This window comes from Nannobrachium achirus (genome assembly GCF_963921795.1).
Source record: "Nannobrachium achirus genome assembly, chromosome: 17".
In the NCBI taxonomy this organism is placed as follows: Eukaryota; Metazoa; Chordata; class Actinopteri; order Myctophiformes; family Myctophidae; genus Nannobrachium; species Nannobrachium achirus.
Window position 1 is genome coordinate 24,387,306 of NC_137824.1, and position 12,910 is coordinate 24,400,215.

The window sequence follows — 12,910 nt, forward strand, 5'->3', positions numbered from 1 at the left end:
GAAGACGTTCGCCAGATCGCTACGGTATCGGACATTTCCCCACTTCGCCAGTTCGGGCTTCGCCTAAAAGGTACGTGCCCATCTGGCTATGCGGAACTAACCACACTTACCATACCTTTCTCTAACCCGGGTTTTCTCAAACGGGTGTGCTCGAGCTGCCTCTAGGGGTGTGCGAGAGGAAAAATCTCTCTACTACTAAAGTAGTATAGTAAAAATCTCTGTAAGCTTTTCATTTAAGTTTCCATTTAAAATTGACAGGTTTGTGCGAAACTTATAGCAGTTAATTAAATCATTGTTGCAGACCTGCAGTTTCAGTTTAGTGCAAATGTGATAGCACATTGTTGTGCGTGTGCTCTCTTGGATATTTAGTTACATACATATCAAATATGCTCTGATTTATGTTTAAACATAGCTTTAATGGTTTTTATTTTTATTTTTTAGGTATTGGGGATTGGGTGTAGAAGTGGGTGCTGCAATGCCTAAAAGACATGGAATCTGATTATTTAACTCATTCTGCAACTTTATGCACATCAGCAAGAATCTGATCTGGTTCATTATATTTAAATCTTACTCTGAGCCAAGTTTCCTGAATCTTTGTGTCTCAGTTGTCCTTCATAAATGTGGCAGGTAAGAGGTAACCAGTGCCTGCCTCCAACTGTGTGTCATGACATAAACAATGGACACCGGCATATGACCACTTTAGTAATCAGATACAATGACATGATGCTATTGTGTATTACAGCTCAACAGTCATTAAGAGTATAATTTGTCTTCCATCTGTTGTAGAACATCCCACTGCTAGCACAAGCAAAAGTCAGTAATTTATCATATGCAACTATTGCATTGTCTTTTAAGTGCTTATTTATTTACCCAGGGTAGTAGCTGAGCAAATGCTCATTTTTAGCAACGTCCTGCACATATAGGCTACACAGTGAGACCCTCAAAGTGAACCACCTATCCAACAATGAAAAGTTATTTATTAAACATAACATGTGTGATTTGTATCATTCAGCATCATCAATCTAATGGTGTAGTATGTACAATTAATTAACCACATTTTTGGTGAAGAGATTGCTGTGGTCAGTTTGGTTCATTTTCAGTTTTAGCAAACATACTGTAATTATGGTCTCTATGAGTAGGTTATCACACATATCACAGCACTTTGCAATCTTTACATGAAGATAGATAGGCTATATGTATCATATATATACACAGTAGGCCTATATATACATATATGAAGTCAACATGTACCATTGGATCAATACATACAATGCATTGAATGCAATAAATACAATCATAAAGAACTTTGATCTCCATGAGTCACTTTATTGAACATAAGAGCAAAAGGTAAATCAGTGTGCAATGGATCAAGCTATAAGTGCATTCATGACTAATCTTGTGCTAGGCTGCTAGCTCAGTGTAACGCTGTCTCTGCTTCTTCATTCAGCCTGCATCAACTACAAGATGGGAAGCTACTGGGATGGTGAAGTGCGCAAACTTTCAGGTCAGCCAAAGGTTGAGTTGCTCCAGCCGACGTTGGCTGCCTCCATGTCAGTAAAGTTAATATAGATCCTGAAACAGATGCAAGACAGTGGTTAATGTGGTTGGATATTAACTGTTGGTAGATACAGTGTTGGTGAATGTTATGTGCATAACATTTCTCTGTCGATCTGTCTTTATATCAGTCAGTATTTGCAAGTGCATGAGTGCAGACAGCAAATATGTATGCATGTCTGTCACTAAGGTATGGTAATGTGAGTCTGTGCATGTGTGTGTGCACGCGCGCGCGTGCGTGCGTGCGTGTGTGTGTGTGTGTGTGCGCGTGCATGTCTGTGTGTGTTACCTGTCAGCAGATATGCTCAGGTGTTTGTTGAGCAGCCCGCACAAGAGCTTTGAGTATTGTTTGTTCTGAGCACCGTTGATTTTGCCGATACTGTGGAGGGAGCATAGGGCACAGGGGTCCCCCTTTCCTCCAAACATCATCATCTGGTCAGGGATGACGTGCACAGCAATGTACTGATAAAGACAAGATGCAAAACTATTAGGAGCCTGGAGGACATGTATGATTTTCGGACTGAGCTTCAACACTAGAAGCAGTGCTCTTCCGAGCACAGGTCTCCACCAGGCCACACAAATCGGCCTGTTATAGCGCCACCATGAGGCTGATTTAAAAAATGTGGGGCAGAGGTTCTGAATTAGCATCCAGGGAGTGTGTGTGCTCAGTTTGGCAGCGATCGGGCCAACGGCGCCGGAGATTAGCTGGTAACAACCAGGCCACACAAATCGGCCTGTTATAGCGCCACCATGAGGCTGATTTGAAAAATGTGGGGCAGAGGTTCTAGATTGGCATCCAGGGAGTGTGTGTGCTCAGTTTGGCAGCGATCGGGCCAACGGCGACTGAGATTAGCTGCACACAAACTGCGAGGACACACGCACGCACGGACGCACGGACGGACGGACACACGGACGGACGGACGGGAAAACATACTCTCCCTCAGCCTTCGGCTGGTGGAGACAAATATACTTCTGGTGTTTTGAGTATAATTATATCTGTAAAATAAGTAAAACATCCAAGACGAGGGAAACTGATGAAACCTTTCATATGACAGTTGCACAGACTCTGCGCATGCTCTGTCTATAGCGCCATTCACAGGATTAGCTCAATCTGGGTTCATGCAACATTGCATGCATGGCCGGTTTAAACTAAAGCTGGTCTGCATTCATATTTGAAAAGTTAAATTCAACATTTTTCATTTCGTAACCGTAACGCATATGAAGCATATTATCCTACATTATCAACCGAAAATCCTTTATTTATCAACTACTACTAGTTTACCTGTGCAGGTTTGCCCATTGCCTTGGCAAGCGCATCAGTGGCCTCGGACAGCAGCTCTGGTGGAACATCACTCTTGGCCACATTAGTATTCACCATGAACATCGGCATGATTGCTCCGTTTCAAGACTCCTTTTCTTCCTGGAGGAGCAGCGAGCGTGGTTGTGGGTGTGAGTGTGATGCCGTTTTCTGCCTGCAGTGACTGACTAGACTTCCTTGCTAGCTATGATCATGTGACAAACAAGTATCATCATGGCCACACAGCGCCTCCATTCGTTGAAACGGTTTTATCTCACGACCGTCATGGATCGACCTCAATGTGGCGTGAAGCAGTGTAGCCAATTTGCCACGTACGGGACAAGAGTTCACAATCAATCAAAAATAAAGTGCTTATTGAAGGTTCACAAATGTCACAATATGATACGGTCAAGCAGAAATACCTGCATCTTCTGTATTGTTTAATAAGAAGCATTTTAATCCGATCATGGCCATTTTCTCTGATTTTCAACTACGAGACCCCATCGGTTGGAAGGTGTATTGCACTCTGATACATTAATGGGGGAATGGTCACTGATCGGATTAAAATGCTTCTTATTAAACAATACGGAAGATACGGGTAATTCTGCTTGAGCGTACCATAGTGTGACATCGGCGAGCCTTCAGTAAGCACCTTATTTTCTAAATTTGAACGTTTGTGTAGATGTAAGTGGCAAATTGGTTAAACTGCTCCGAACCAGGTTGAGATCCATGGCGGTCGTGAGATACGACCGTCCTGTTTCAGGGCTAGCTTATAACCTGATTATAACATCATGAATTATATAACTACTAGATAATTATGCCTATTGTAGCTCAGACACTCAATATACCAGACAAATATAAAATAGGAGTCATGCATGCCTTGACCTATGTTTTCGCCTCAAAGTAGTTTTAATATCCTAGCCTAGGCCTATACATTTACAGAAACTTTGCAATTGCAACCTAACCCTGCCTAACCCATAGACTGTAGAAAAGGGGCCTAACCCCAAATCTAACCCTAAGGCCTAGCCTACTTTTACTTCTACTCCACGTCTCGGATCCAAATATTGTACTTTTACTCCACTACATTTATTTGAAAACTTTTAGTTAGGCCTACTTGTTACTTTGTAGATTTGATTATTATTACAAAACATACATTTACGACTTCAGCCATATATCAATTTTGTTCATTTGAAAATAGCCGATCTGCTATTTCCAAAAGATGTTTGTACATTTTGAAAACTTGAAATGGGACATGCTGCAATTTCTGCATAATGAGATAGAGTAGAGTACATCTACATTGCAGTATTGATAAAACACGTGAGTACCGTTTCCCCCCACCACTGATTAGAAGTGTTTTCAGGGTGCGGTTTGCTCTTGAGTAATTACGGTAGAGCGCAGGCGCTGCGCAGCAGCATCATCACAGCAGCGCTGTGTAGACTTGAGGCAAGGAGGAGGAAAACACTGCGAGGAGGAACAGCAGCAGCCGTTTGGACACAAGTTGGATGTTTTCTCTCATCTTTCACCACTTCGCCGGCTACTTTGCTTCACCAAAAGACCTCCCGATGGTCTGTGGAATAATCCGCCGTTACGCCGTTTGACTTCCCGAGCTCTTGGTGTCAACATAACAACAAACGGGTACGTACTGTTACAGCTATATTAGCCCTTTCTGCTAGCAGCACCACTACTTTCCAACATTAGTAACGTTGTTGCGGAGGGGAAGGTTATGGTTCTTCCTTCACTCCTTCCTTCAGTCTGGATATATTACAAGTCAGCAAGTTAACTGGCAGGCTAACGTGACGTAGCAGCACGCCGCTGGGTTATTACCTTATAACTCTATGGTTATTACTCTTTACATAACGGTACAGTACATTCACTGTATTGTCATTAACTTGATATCGTTGTGATGAATTTGGGAAACTGGCGCTGCTAATTGCTTTATTGAGCAGTGCATATTTTACTAGCCTGGTTGTCATTTGAAGGAGCTTTAATGCGTCAACCGAGAACATATTTTTGTTTCTACTGACATTAGTCATATTAAAACTAAAAGCCATGTTAAATCATGTTGTTGTTGTTGTTGTTGTTTTTTACCTTTACTTTACCTTGTTACTCTCATTGAGATTAAGATGTATTTTAAAGAGAGACCTGGTCAAGAAGGGCAACAGTTACAACAGTACACAACAAACTCATAATACATAATGTTGATACAATAAGGTAGAAATAACGAAACTATTTATTTAACAAATTGCTGTGCTCAAATGGATGCCTTCCATACGCATCCCATTTATGTCATTTGTTGTTTACTTTACACATGCGCATGCACACACACACACACACACACACACACACACACACACACACACACACACACACACACACACACACACACACACACACACAGGATATGACATGACAATTTTGTATTACAGTTGAACTGCTCCAGTCCGTCGTGGCCCACCATGGAGGAATCTGTCACCACGTTTGAGACCCACCTGACAGCTGTCATGGACAGCCTCATCCGCGCCTCGGTCTGTGAGATCACCAAGCTCTTCCAGGAGACTGTCAACGACTACCTGGTGGAGCTGACACTCAACAGGAAGGAGAACGAGACCCTGAAGCTCCGGCTGAGGCTGACCGAGAACAAGCTGAGGAACGAGCGCAAGTACGGCATGGGGTGGGCCGCGACCCGCCGGAGCGCCGGCCTCGCCGCCAACGAGGACGGACGAGTCGGAGGGCGGAAGAAACTAAGAGTCGAAGGGTCTCGTAAGTACTTGTGACCTTGTGTGCTGTGTGTACGCGGATGGCTGCTTTCAAGCCCGTCTCTAGAAATGACACAATGGTATATTTCACCTTTTGGCTTGCTTGACTGATGATGACTGGAACTGCCTGTACATGTACATTCTACCCGGCTACAAGAACCATCTTTATTTAGTACAAACGGTGTCGTCATTATATATTCACTGTTTGCTGTTTTTGAAACATGCGATATAGGAGGGTTTATAACAATGTATTGCAGACAGTGATTACATGAAGACAGACACACTTGTTTTGTTGGAAACCATCTGGCAAGAGCTGATCTCTCTCCCTCCCTCCCTCCTCTCTCTTCCTCCCCCGCCTCCTCTTCATGCTCGCTCCCTCTGTCCTTCACCTCCCCCTCTCCTCTCTCTCTCCACTGCATTCTGTCCCTCCCACTCCTCTGTGCTTTTTGCACACTCTCTCACTCCCTCACTCCTCTGCACTCCTCTCCCCACCCCCACCTCCTCCACTTCTCTCTCCTGCTCTGTTCCTCTCTAACTCTACCTCCTCCCCTTCCCGCTCCTCTCTCCTTCACGCTCTCTCCATATCCTTCCTTTCTCCCTGCCCCCACCTCCTCCACCGCTGCTCTCCTGCTCTTCTCTCCTTCATCACGCTGTACTCCGTCCCCGCTCCCTCCCACCCCCCCTCCATAATTACACACTCCCTCTCCACCTCCACTTATACTCTCGCTCACCCTCTCTCTCCATCTCTCTCTCTCACTGTCGTCTCTTTCCCTCACTTGATTCTCCTTCAACACATCCTCCTCTTCTCTCCTCTTTCATCCTGGCTCCACTTCTCTCTCCCGCTCTCTCTCTCTCTCTTCTCTGTCACGTGTTCTCCTCTCCTTCCCTCTCTCCTGCTCTCTGGACTGTCCTTCTCCTCCCCTTCTCTCCTCACTCGTTCATCATGTTCCCCCTCCCTCCCTTTTTTCTCTCTCCCTTCCCCCAACACCTCTCCTCCCACTTCTCGCCTCCTCTCCTCCACCCCCTCCTCTACTACCTCTCCGCCCTCTTTTCTCCTTCATCTCTCTCTCTGCTGCACCTCCCATCCACAATATCACACTTCTCTCTTCTCTTCCATTCCGCCCTCTGTGCCTTCCACCCCCCGTATCTCATTTTGTTTCTCTCTCCCTCCCTTGCTACTCCTCCTCTCTTCTCCTCTTTTCTATTCCCTTCACTCCTCTCCTTCTCCACAGGAGGCAAGCAGAAGCAGAGCCCGGCGGCAGCCTATGGCAAGGGCTGGCCTGGAGGTGTGTGGGAGGAAGGAGATGGCGAGGGAGGTGTGGGAGGAGCTGTGGGTCTGGTTGCCGGAGCAGGAGGAGGTGGAGGAGGGAAGGAGGCCAGGGAGATGTACCTCATCCAGTTCCCTGGGGACGAAGAGGAAGAGGGAGGGATGGTGGATCGGGACGAGGAAGGGGAGGGCAGCCTCTGCGGAGAGGGGGAGGAAACGGCTGACATCAAAGAGGAGGTGAGGGAGACGGGCTCTCTTTCTGAGGAGGAGGAGGAGAAGTAGCAGAAGCGGGAGAATGTGGCACAGCATCTCTGTCCGCTTGGCAGCTCCATTTGGAGAAAAGCTGTATGGAGTGAAAGTAATAGTAATACAAGGATTGAGAGTTTCACTGGTGTTTTTCAGTTACTGAATCACTGCAGCGATGTGGTGGGCAAAGGGAAAGGTATTGATTTGATATTTAGCTGCCAGAGGCACCCATTGAATAGGGCACTCCATAGTCCATACCTCAAGTACGGGAAGCTTTTAGGCAGGAATACAACTGGTAGAGGTGAAAAGCTCTTTGCTGTTCCACCCATGTGACCTAATGGGAGGGCACGTTTACGTGCCTTCACCTGTCTTTTGAATATTCAAAGCATGCAGAAAAAATCATTGGGAGCCATTGCAGAGGTGTTTGCTTTGACAGTTAAAAAGAAAAGGCTTTAAAGAACTTGGCCTGCTTTAAACATAATGTTACAGTTGTTTGATTTGGTTTGGTGTGAGGAGCTTACTATCTTCACCCTCGGGTGTGTTGTTTATAAATTATCTTAAGTGGCTGTAAGTGTGACATTACTTCCAATCATAATTTGGGTCCCGTTCCTGAAAGGTGCATACGATCCGAGTTGATTGTAAGCTTACTTTAAAACGTTTCCACAAACATAGTGGCATTATCTGAATTTGGTCTTTGGCATGTATGTTTCTAAACATATAGGAAGACAATACGATTAAAGGCAATTACAGAAGAACCTCTATTAACAAAATATTGCAAATACATACTCAGAGACATGAATATGTTATATTGTTGGGAGACTAATTAACGCAACTTAAGTTGTCGGTAATGGGCATAGTATTAGTCAGTGGGAGAGGCGGTCTCACACGCCAGTGGGAGTACAGTTTGTGGTATGTACTGTTCGCATTAGGCTTATGGTTAAAACCAGCACCATGTGTGTGCACTCACTCTGGCATAGAACATTTTACATTTTCTCATTTAACAGATGCTTTTATCAACTGTAACTGTGGCATGGACACCAGTCACCAAACTACAGAGTAAATGGTCAAGTAAATAGAGACTAAAGAAAACAATTTAAGTGTTACAAAGTAACTCAGATAGCAGGTAAACATAAAACCTTGCATCTGTCTAAACAACATGCTAATCTAAATATCTAAATGGCATTCTCAGCATGTGTGGACAAGCAAGCAGTATACTGAATGTCTATCTAAATAACATCACTGTCGGGCAGAAACCTGTATGTCCAAAAGTGTTATTTTTCAGGAAAGGTAAAAAATAACTTGTGTTCCAATGGATGTATGCAGGGGGGTTGACACTAAGGACTCAGAGGCACTTTACTGTTGGGCAAGTACAGGTCAAGTTCTACTTGCCCGAAAAGTTTATAAAATGTATGTTAAATCCAATCAATAACTGCCAAGTGGCAACACTCACTTTGAAAGTCTGAATGAACACAACTTTGAAAGTCTGAATGAACGCAACTGCCACTTGTAAAACGGTAGCATTATTTGTTCTTTCATGAATAACCAATAATATTTAATGAGGATGTTAGCTTCCCCATTCAAATGCACTTGCCCTGAAACCTGAAGGCAAACTCCACTTGCCCAAATGTCAGGCAGCTGTTAGTGTCAACCCCTGTAATGTAGTTATTATTAAGTCTTATGCTGCATTCACACTGAGAGAAGCCAAGCTAATGGTTTGCTTGGTAATTCAATGTATTCTCTATGCAAACCAGCTTTAAAAATTCCCAAGCTTTTTTTCCAGCTTGGAAATTTTAAAAGCTGGTTTGCATAGAGAATACATTGAATTACCAAGCAAACCATTAGCTTGGCTTTTCTGTATGTGAATGAGGCATCAATAGCAGATCTGTGTTGTGAGCTTGTAGATTGGCTAGTTTTGTGTGAAAAAAGAAAGTAGCAAATGTGCGTGAGAGGTTGGAGAGCAGCTGTATGGGCCATTCTGGGTCAGATTTAGGGGCTTCAAGTGAACATGCAGGTAGACAAAGGAGGGAGTTGCAATAGTCAAGCCTGGAGATGGCTCAAAAGGTTTATGTACTTGGACAATGCAGAGCTACTCTAAAATGCAAATAAAATACTGTATACACATTGCCATTTTATTAGTTATATATTTATACCAAAATCCTAATTTGTAGAATCTGTGGTGTATTTTACTATACTACTTACTACTTGACACCAGACAATGTGGTCTCTTATTGCACTTTTTCTTTGCACTGATCTTTTTTATCCAAATCTGACATCTCCAGTGTCCTTCCCTGCACCTGTAGATGATAATTAACTGTGCATACTTTGCATGATACTTTTAAGTCAAACCATGAATGTTTTAATCCAATGGTGTGCTTTTCTGCTATCACAGCATTGAGTGTATTAGTAATTTCTTGCCATACCCTTTTCCTCCCTGTTTCTATCACTACACTACTTTATAGGCAGTTCTGTTCTTTCAGTTACACATGACAATAATGACAATAAATCAGTTTAAGATGTTAGTTTTTTATTGGGGTCTGTCATGGATTATTTGTACATGACCCATAATGGTCTGCATGCATTTTATGATGTCGACAAAAGTTTTGTGAATCAGATCCATAGCTGCTACAGTGGGTGTTACATGTAAATTATGTTGATTTTTACAACTTTTGCAAAGTCTTACAAAGATAATGAATTGCATCTACTGAAATGTTGACTCTGTTTGACCACAGTGTTATTCTGTTACTCTGATTCTGTGTGCAGTATCCTCAACTAGAGGGCTACCAGCCTGCTTCTCTCCGGCTAATCAAGGAGGCTTTGAAGATGGACCCCCCAACGCAGAACATTCACAGCAGCTCCAGAGCCCACAGTGAAGGTAATGAGAAGAGATCTCAGTCGCCTCTGTAGGGGATCTGTGTGGGAGTATTTTGTGAAATGTTCAAGGAGTCCTTGGTCAACAACGAGTGGAAATGATCACTCATGCTACTGTATGTGTTTCTATTCCCATGCCACTCTCTCTATCACTGTTTCTCTCAGGAGACCTATCAGATGTTCCTCCGGCACTACATCCAGGTGAGAGAGACGAAGAGGAGTGGGAGATGGACTCAACCGAGCCCTCAGAGGGTGGCATGAGCGTGGAGGAGCTGAGAGGGCTGGAGACGGCGTTGAGGGCGGAGAGGGGGCGTGAACAGGCTGCAATGAGAGTCTCCACCCCGGTTACCCCAGACCCCAACATAAAGGTAGAGATCGGCCTTGCGCCCAAGTACATTGGCAGTGAGATCGGCCTAGCGCCCAAGTACATTGGCCTAGACGGGCTAGAGCAGGATGGGGAGCTGGACCCACAGCCCCCTACCCTGGAGCGAGAAGACCTGCAAGAGCAAGACAGAATGAAGGATTGTCCGAGGCTTGGAGTGGAGCTGAGATCGGGCTGGCCTAAGATGAAGTCTGAAGATGGCGTTGAGGATCAGGGATGTTCAGAGGAGCTACCACATCTCTCAGCCCCAGGGAGTGTGGGCGACAGCGGCGGGGAGGAGGAGGGCTGTGGAGACCTGCTGCACTTTTGCCCCCAGTGCGGAGGAGGCTTTGTCTCAGAGGCTGAGCTGGATGAACATCCTTGTCCCCTGGGGGGCGCCCATTTACAGGGCAGCGGGGCAGAAGACACTCCTTTCCCCTGCGCCTCCTGCGGAAACTCCTTCAGCCATGCCTGGGCCCTCAAGAACCACGAGTGCGCCTGTGCCGCCGAGCGGCCGCACTGCTGCGAGCTATGCGGGAAGCGCTTCACACATTCACGCTCGCTGGAACGGCATCAAGTGGTGCACACCGGGGAGAGGCCTCACCGGTGCCCGCAGTGTGGCCGCAGCTTCAGTCGTCTAGGCAACTTGGAACGGCACCAGCGGATCCACACGGGCGAGCGTCCGTATGGCTGCGAGGCATGCGGGAAGCGGTTCAGCCGTGTGGAATACCTAAAGAGACATCAGCTCATCCACAGCGGTGAGAAGGCAGCCAACCAGTGCTCCCAGTGTGGGAAGAGCTTTAACGAACCAGAGCAGATGAAAAACCACCAGTGCTTTTATAGCATTTCGTGAGAGGCAGACATTGACTCCAGTCACAATTAAAGAGTGATTTCACCTTGGTGGAATTTGGACGAATATTGCCTCATTTGCACCCTTTTTGCAAAGAGGATTTTGAAGAATGCTTAAAAGGTTACTTGTATGTAAGGGATCTGGACTTTCCCTTTATACTGCTCTCAATGGAATGAGGGATGATATATATAAAATTATGTTTAACTTAAGTAAATTAAATGTCCAAAGGTGACTGGAAGTCATTTGTACATGGCATATAGCCTATTTTGCATTACCTTAAATAGATGATGCCAGATATTCAGCCACAGGTGTTGTCCTTGTATATAGAAAGTTCTTGTATGTATATTTATGTTTCTCAGAAATATCTTTGTATAAATACTTTTCATGTCTAATTCATGATGGCCTTGGTTTTTTCTGATAGTATCACCATGGATTTTATACGATTGTATTTGCTCATGACAATGAGAAATAAATTGAACAGAGACCTACTGATTCCTTTTAATATGTTTTAATAGACTTATCACTGGCAGTCAATTCAGGAGTCTCACTAACAGATTAGACCACCAACTGACTTGACATGTTTACAAAAGGGGGTTTTGTGCATATCGAGGAGGAATCTGCTGGCATTTGGGCTTAGCATGTTTATTCTCTGACTTATTTCTATGCCAATACCAAGAAGAAAATGGACAGTGTGGGTATATGGTCATAGAGTGGAACACAGGGTGCATTTTAATTGCAGAATAAAAAAATTAAATTACGACTTCACCTATGTTCAACCTATCTTCATATAATTGGTGCTGACGATCATGATAAAATGTAAAACAGTCTGTCACAGAGGAGGCCAGTGTGTCTACAGTTCGGACACTCGCCTACCAGTGAGTGACATCATTAAGCAGATTAAAAATTCCAAACAAGATTTCACATTTTTGATTTTCATTTTTATTAATGTGAGAACAATGGCTTCCATTATAGCATGCACATTTTTCAGGCCTTTTCAAAAGCCTGCAGTTTCTATTAGCTTGGATTCCTTATCGATGATGCCACTGGTAGGCGGGTTCAACTGTCCACAGCCGCCCTTCGAGACACGGACCAAATAGACAAAAATGGTACCATATTATCGAGAGCATTAGTGAGGAGGACCAATTATATTGAAAAATAGGTTGAAAATGGTTGAAGTCGTCCTTTAACTCATTTAGTGCCACCCCTTTCACCACTAGAGGGCGCCCAGTGGCCAGAGAAAATCCCATAGAGATATGCTGGTATATGCAGAAGCCCTGCAGCCATGACTTGCCTGAACACTTTCCTTTGTGCATGACTGCATGTACAGGAAGAGGATGAAGTTAGCTTGAAGTTAGCTATTGGCTACCAAGCATTTTAGAAGCCTTATTTTCGTCAACTTAGCCATGATTAAACCTTGCACACCTCATGCATGGGAAAAAAACAGAGAAGAATGAGCTCTGAAAAATCCAATGCAATCCAGAGTGGATTTGTGCAGTTTGTTCACAGCTTTCAAACAAAAAAATCCGATTGGAAATCCGTTCAGGCATTCTTGAGATAATCGCCCTTATGTTTTACATGTAATGTAAACAAAAATGGCTGCCCTGTATGTTAGATGGGGTTGTATGGGGGTGGAACATGCAAAATCGCGATTGAAATCATGTTCACCAGATTTGATGGGGTCCAAAAAAAAAAAAAAAAAATTCAAAAAAAA

General features: G+C 44.2%; 2 protein-coding genes across 2 annotated transcripts; one reads left to right on the forward strand and one right to left on the reverse strand.

The window, feature by feature from the left end:
- Positions 1–1,285: 1,285 nt before the first annotated feature.
- Positions 1,286–3,042, reverse strand: mif (macrophage migration inhibitory factor). Its single transcript, XM_080746155.1, has 3 exons — positions 2,837–3,042; positions 1,844–2,016; positions 1,286–1,572 (listed from the first exon to the last, which is right to left on the reverse strand). Exons 1-3 carry the CDS (start codon positions 2,942–2,944, stop codon positions 1,506–1,508), a joined length of 348 nt encoding a protein of 115 aa, XP_080602281.1. The 5' UTR covers positions 2,945–3,042; the 3' UTR covers positions 1,286–1,505.
- A 1,285-nt stretch (positions 3,043–4,327) lies between these two features.
- LOC308302359 (uncharacterized protein) lies at positions 4,328–11,202 on the forward strand (the record flags this gene model as incomplete). The annotated part of the gene is made up of 5 exons (XM_080746614.1): positions 4,328–4,486; positions 5,278–5,611; positions 6,840–7,111; positions 9,881–9,992; positions 10,154–11,202. The coding sequence occupies exons 2-5, from the start codon at positions 5,308–5,310 to the stop codon at positions 11,200–11,202; spliced, it is 1,737 nt and encodes a 578-aa protein (XP_080602740.1). The 5' UTR covers positions 4,328–4,486; positions 5,278–5,307.
- Between the last annotated feature and the right edge of the window lie 1,708 nt (positions 11,203–12,910).

Bases quoted from the DNA above. Each gene is read 5' to 3' on its own strand.
- mif (XM_080746155.1), bottom strand. From the start codon at position 2,944: ATGCCGATGTTCATGGTGAATACTAATGTGGCCAAGAGTGATGTTCCA. The intron at 2,017-2,836 runs GTAAACTAGTAG...TGTCTTTATCAG, and splicing joins CAATGGGCAAACCTGCACAG to TACATTGCTGTGCACGTCAT. The intron at 1,573-1,843 runs GTAACACACACA...CATCTGTTTCAG, and splicing joins CTGAGCATATCTGCTGACAG to GATCTATATTAACTTTACTG.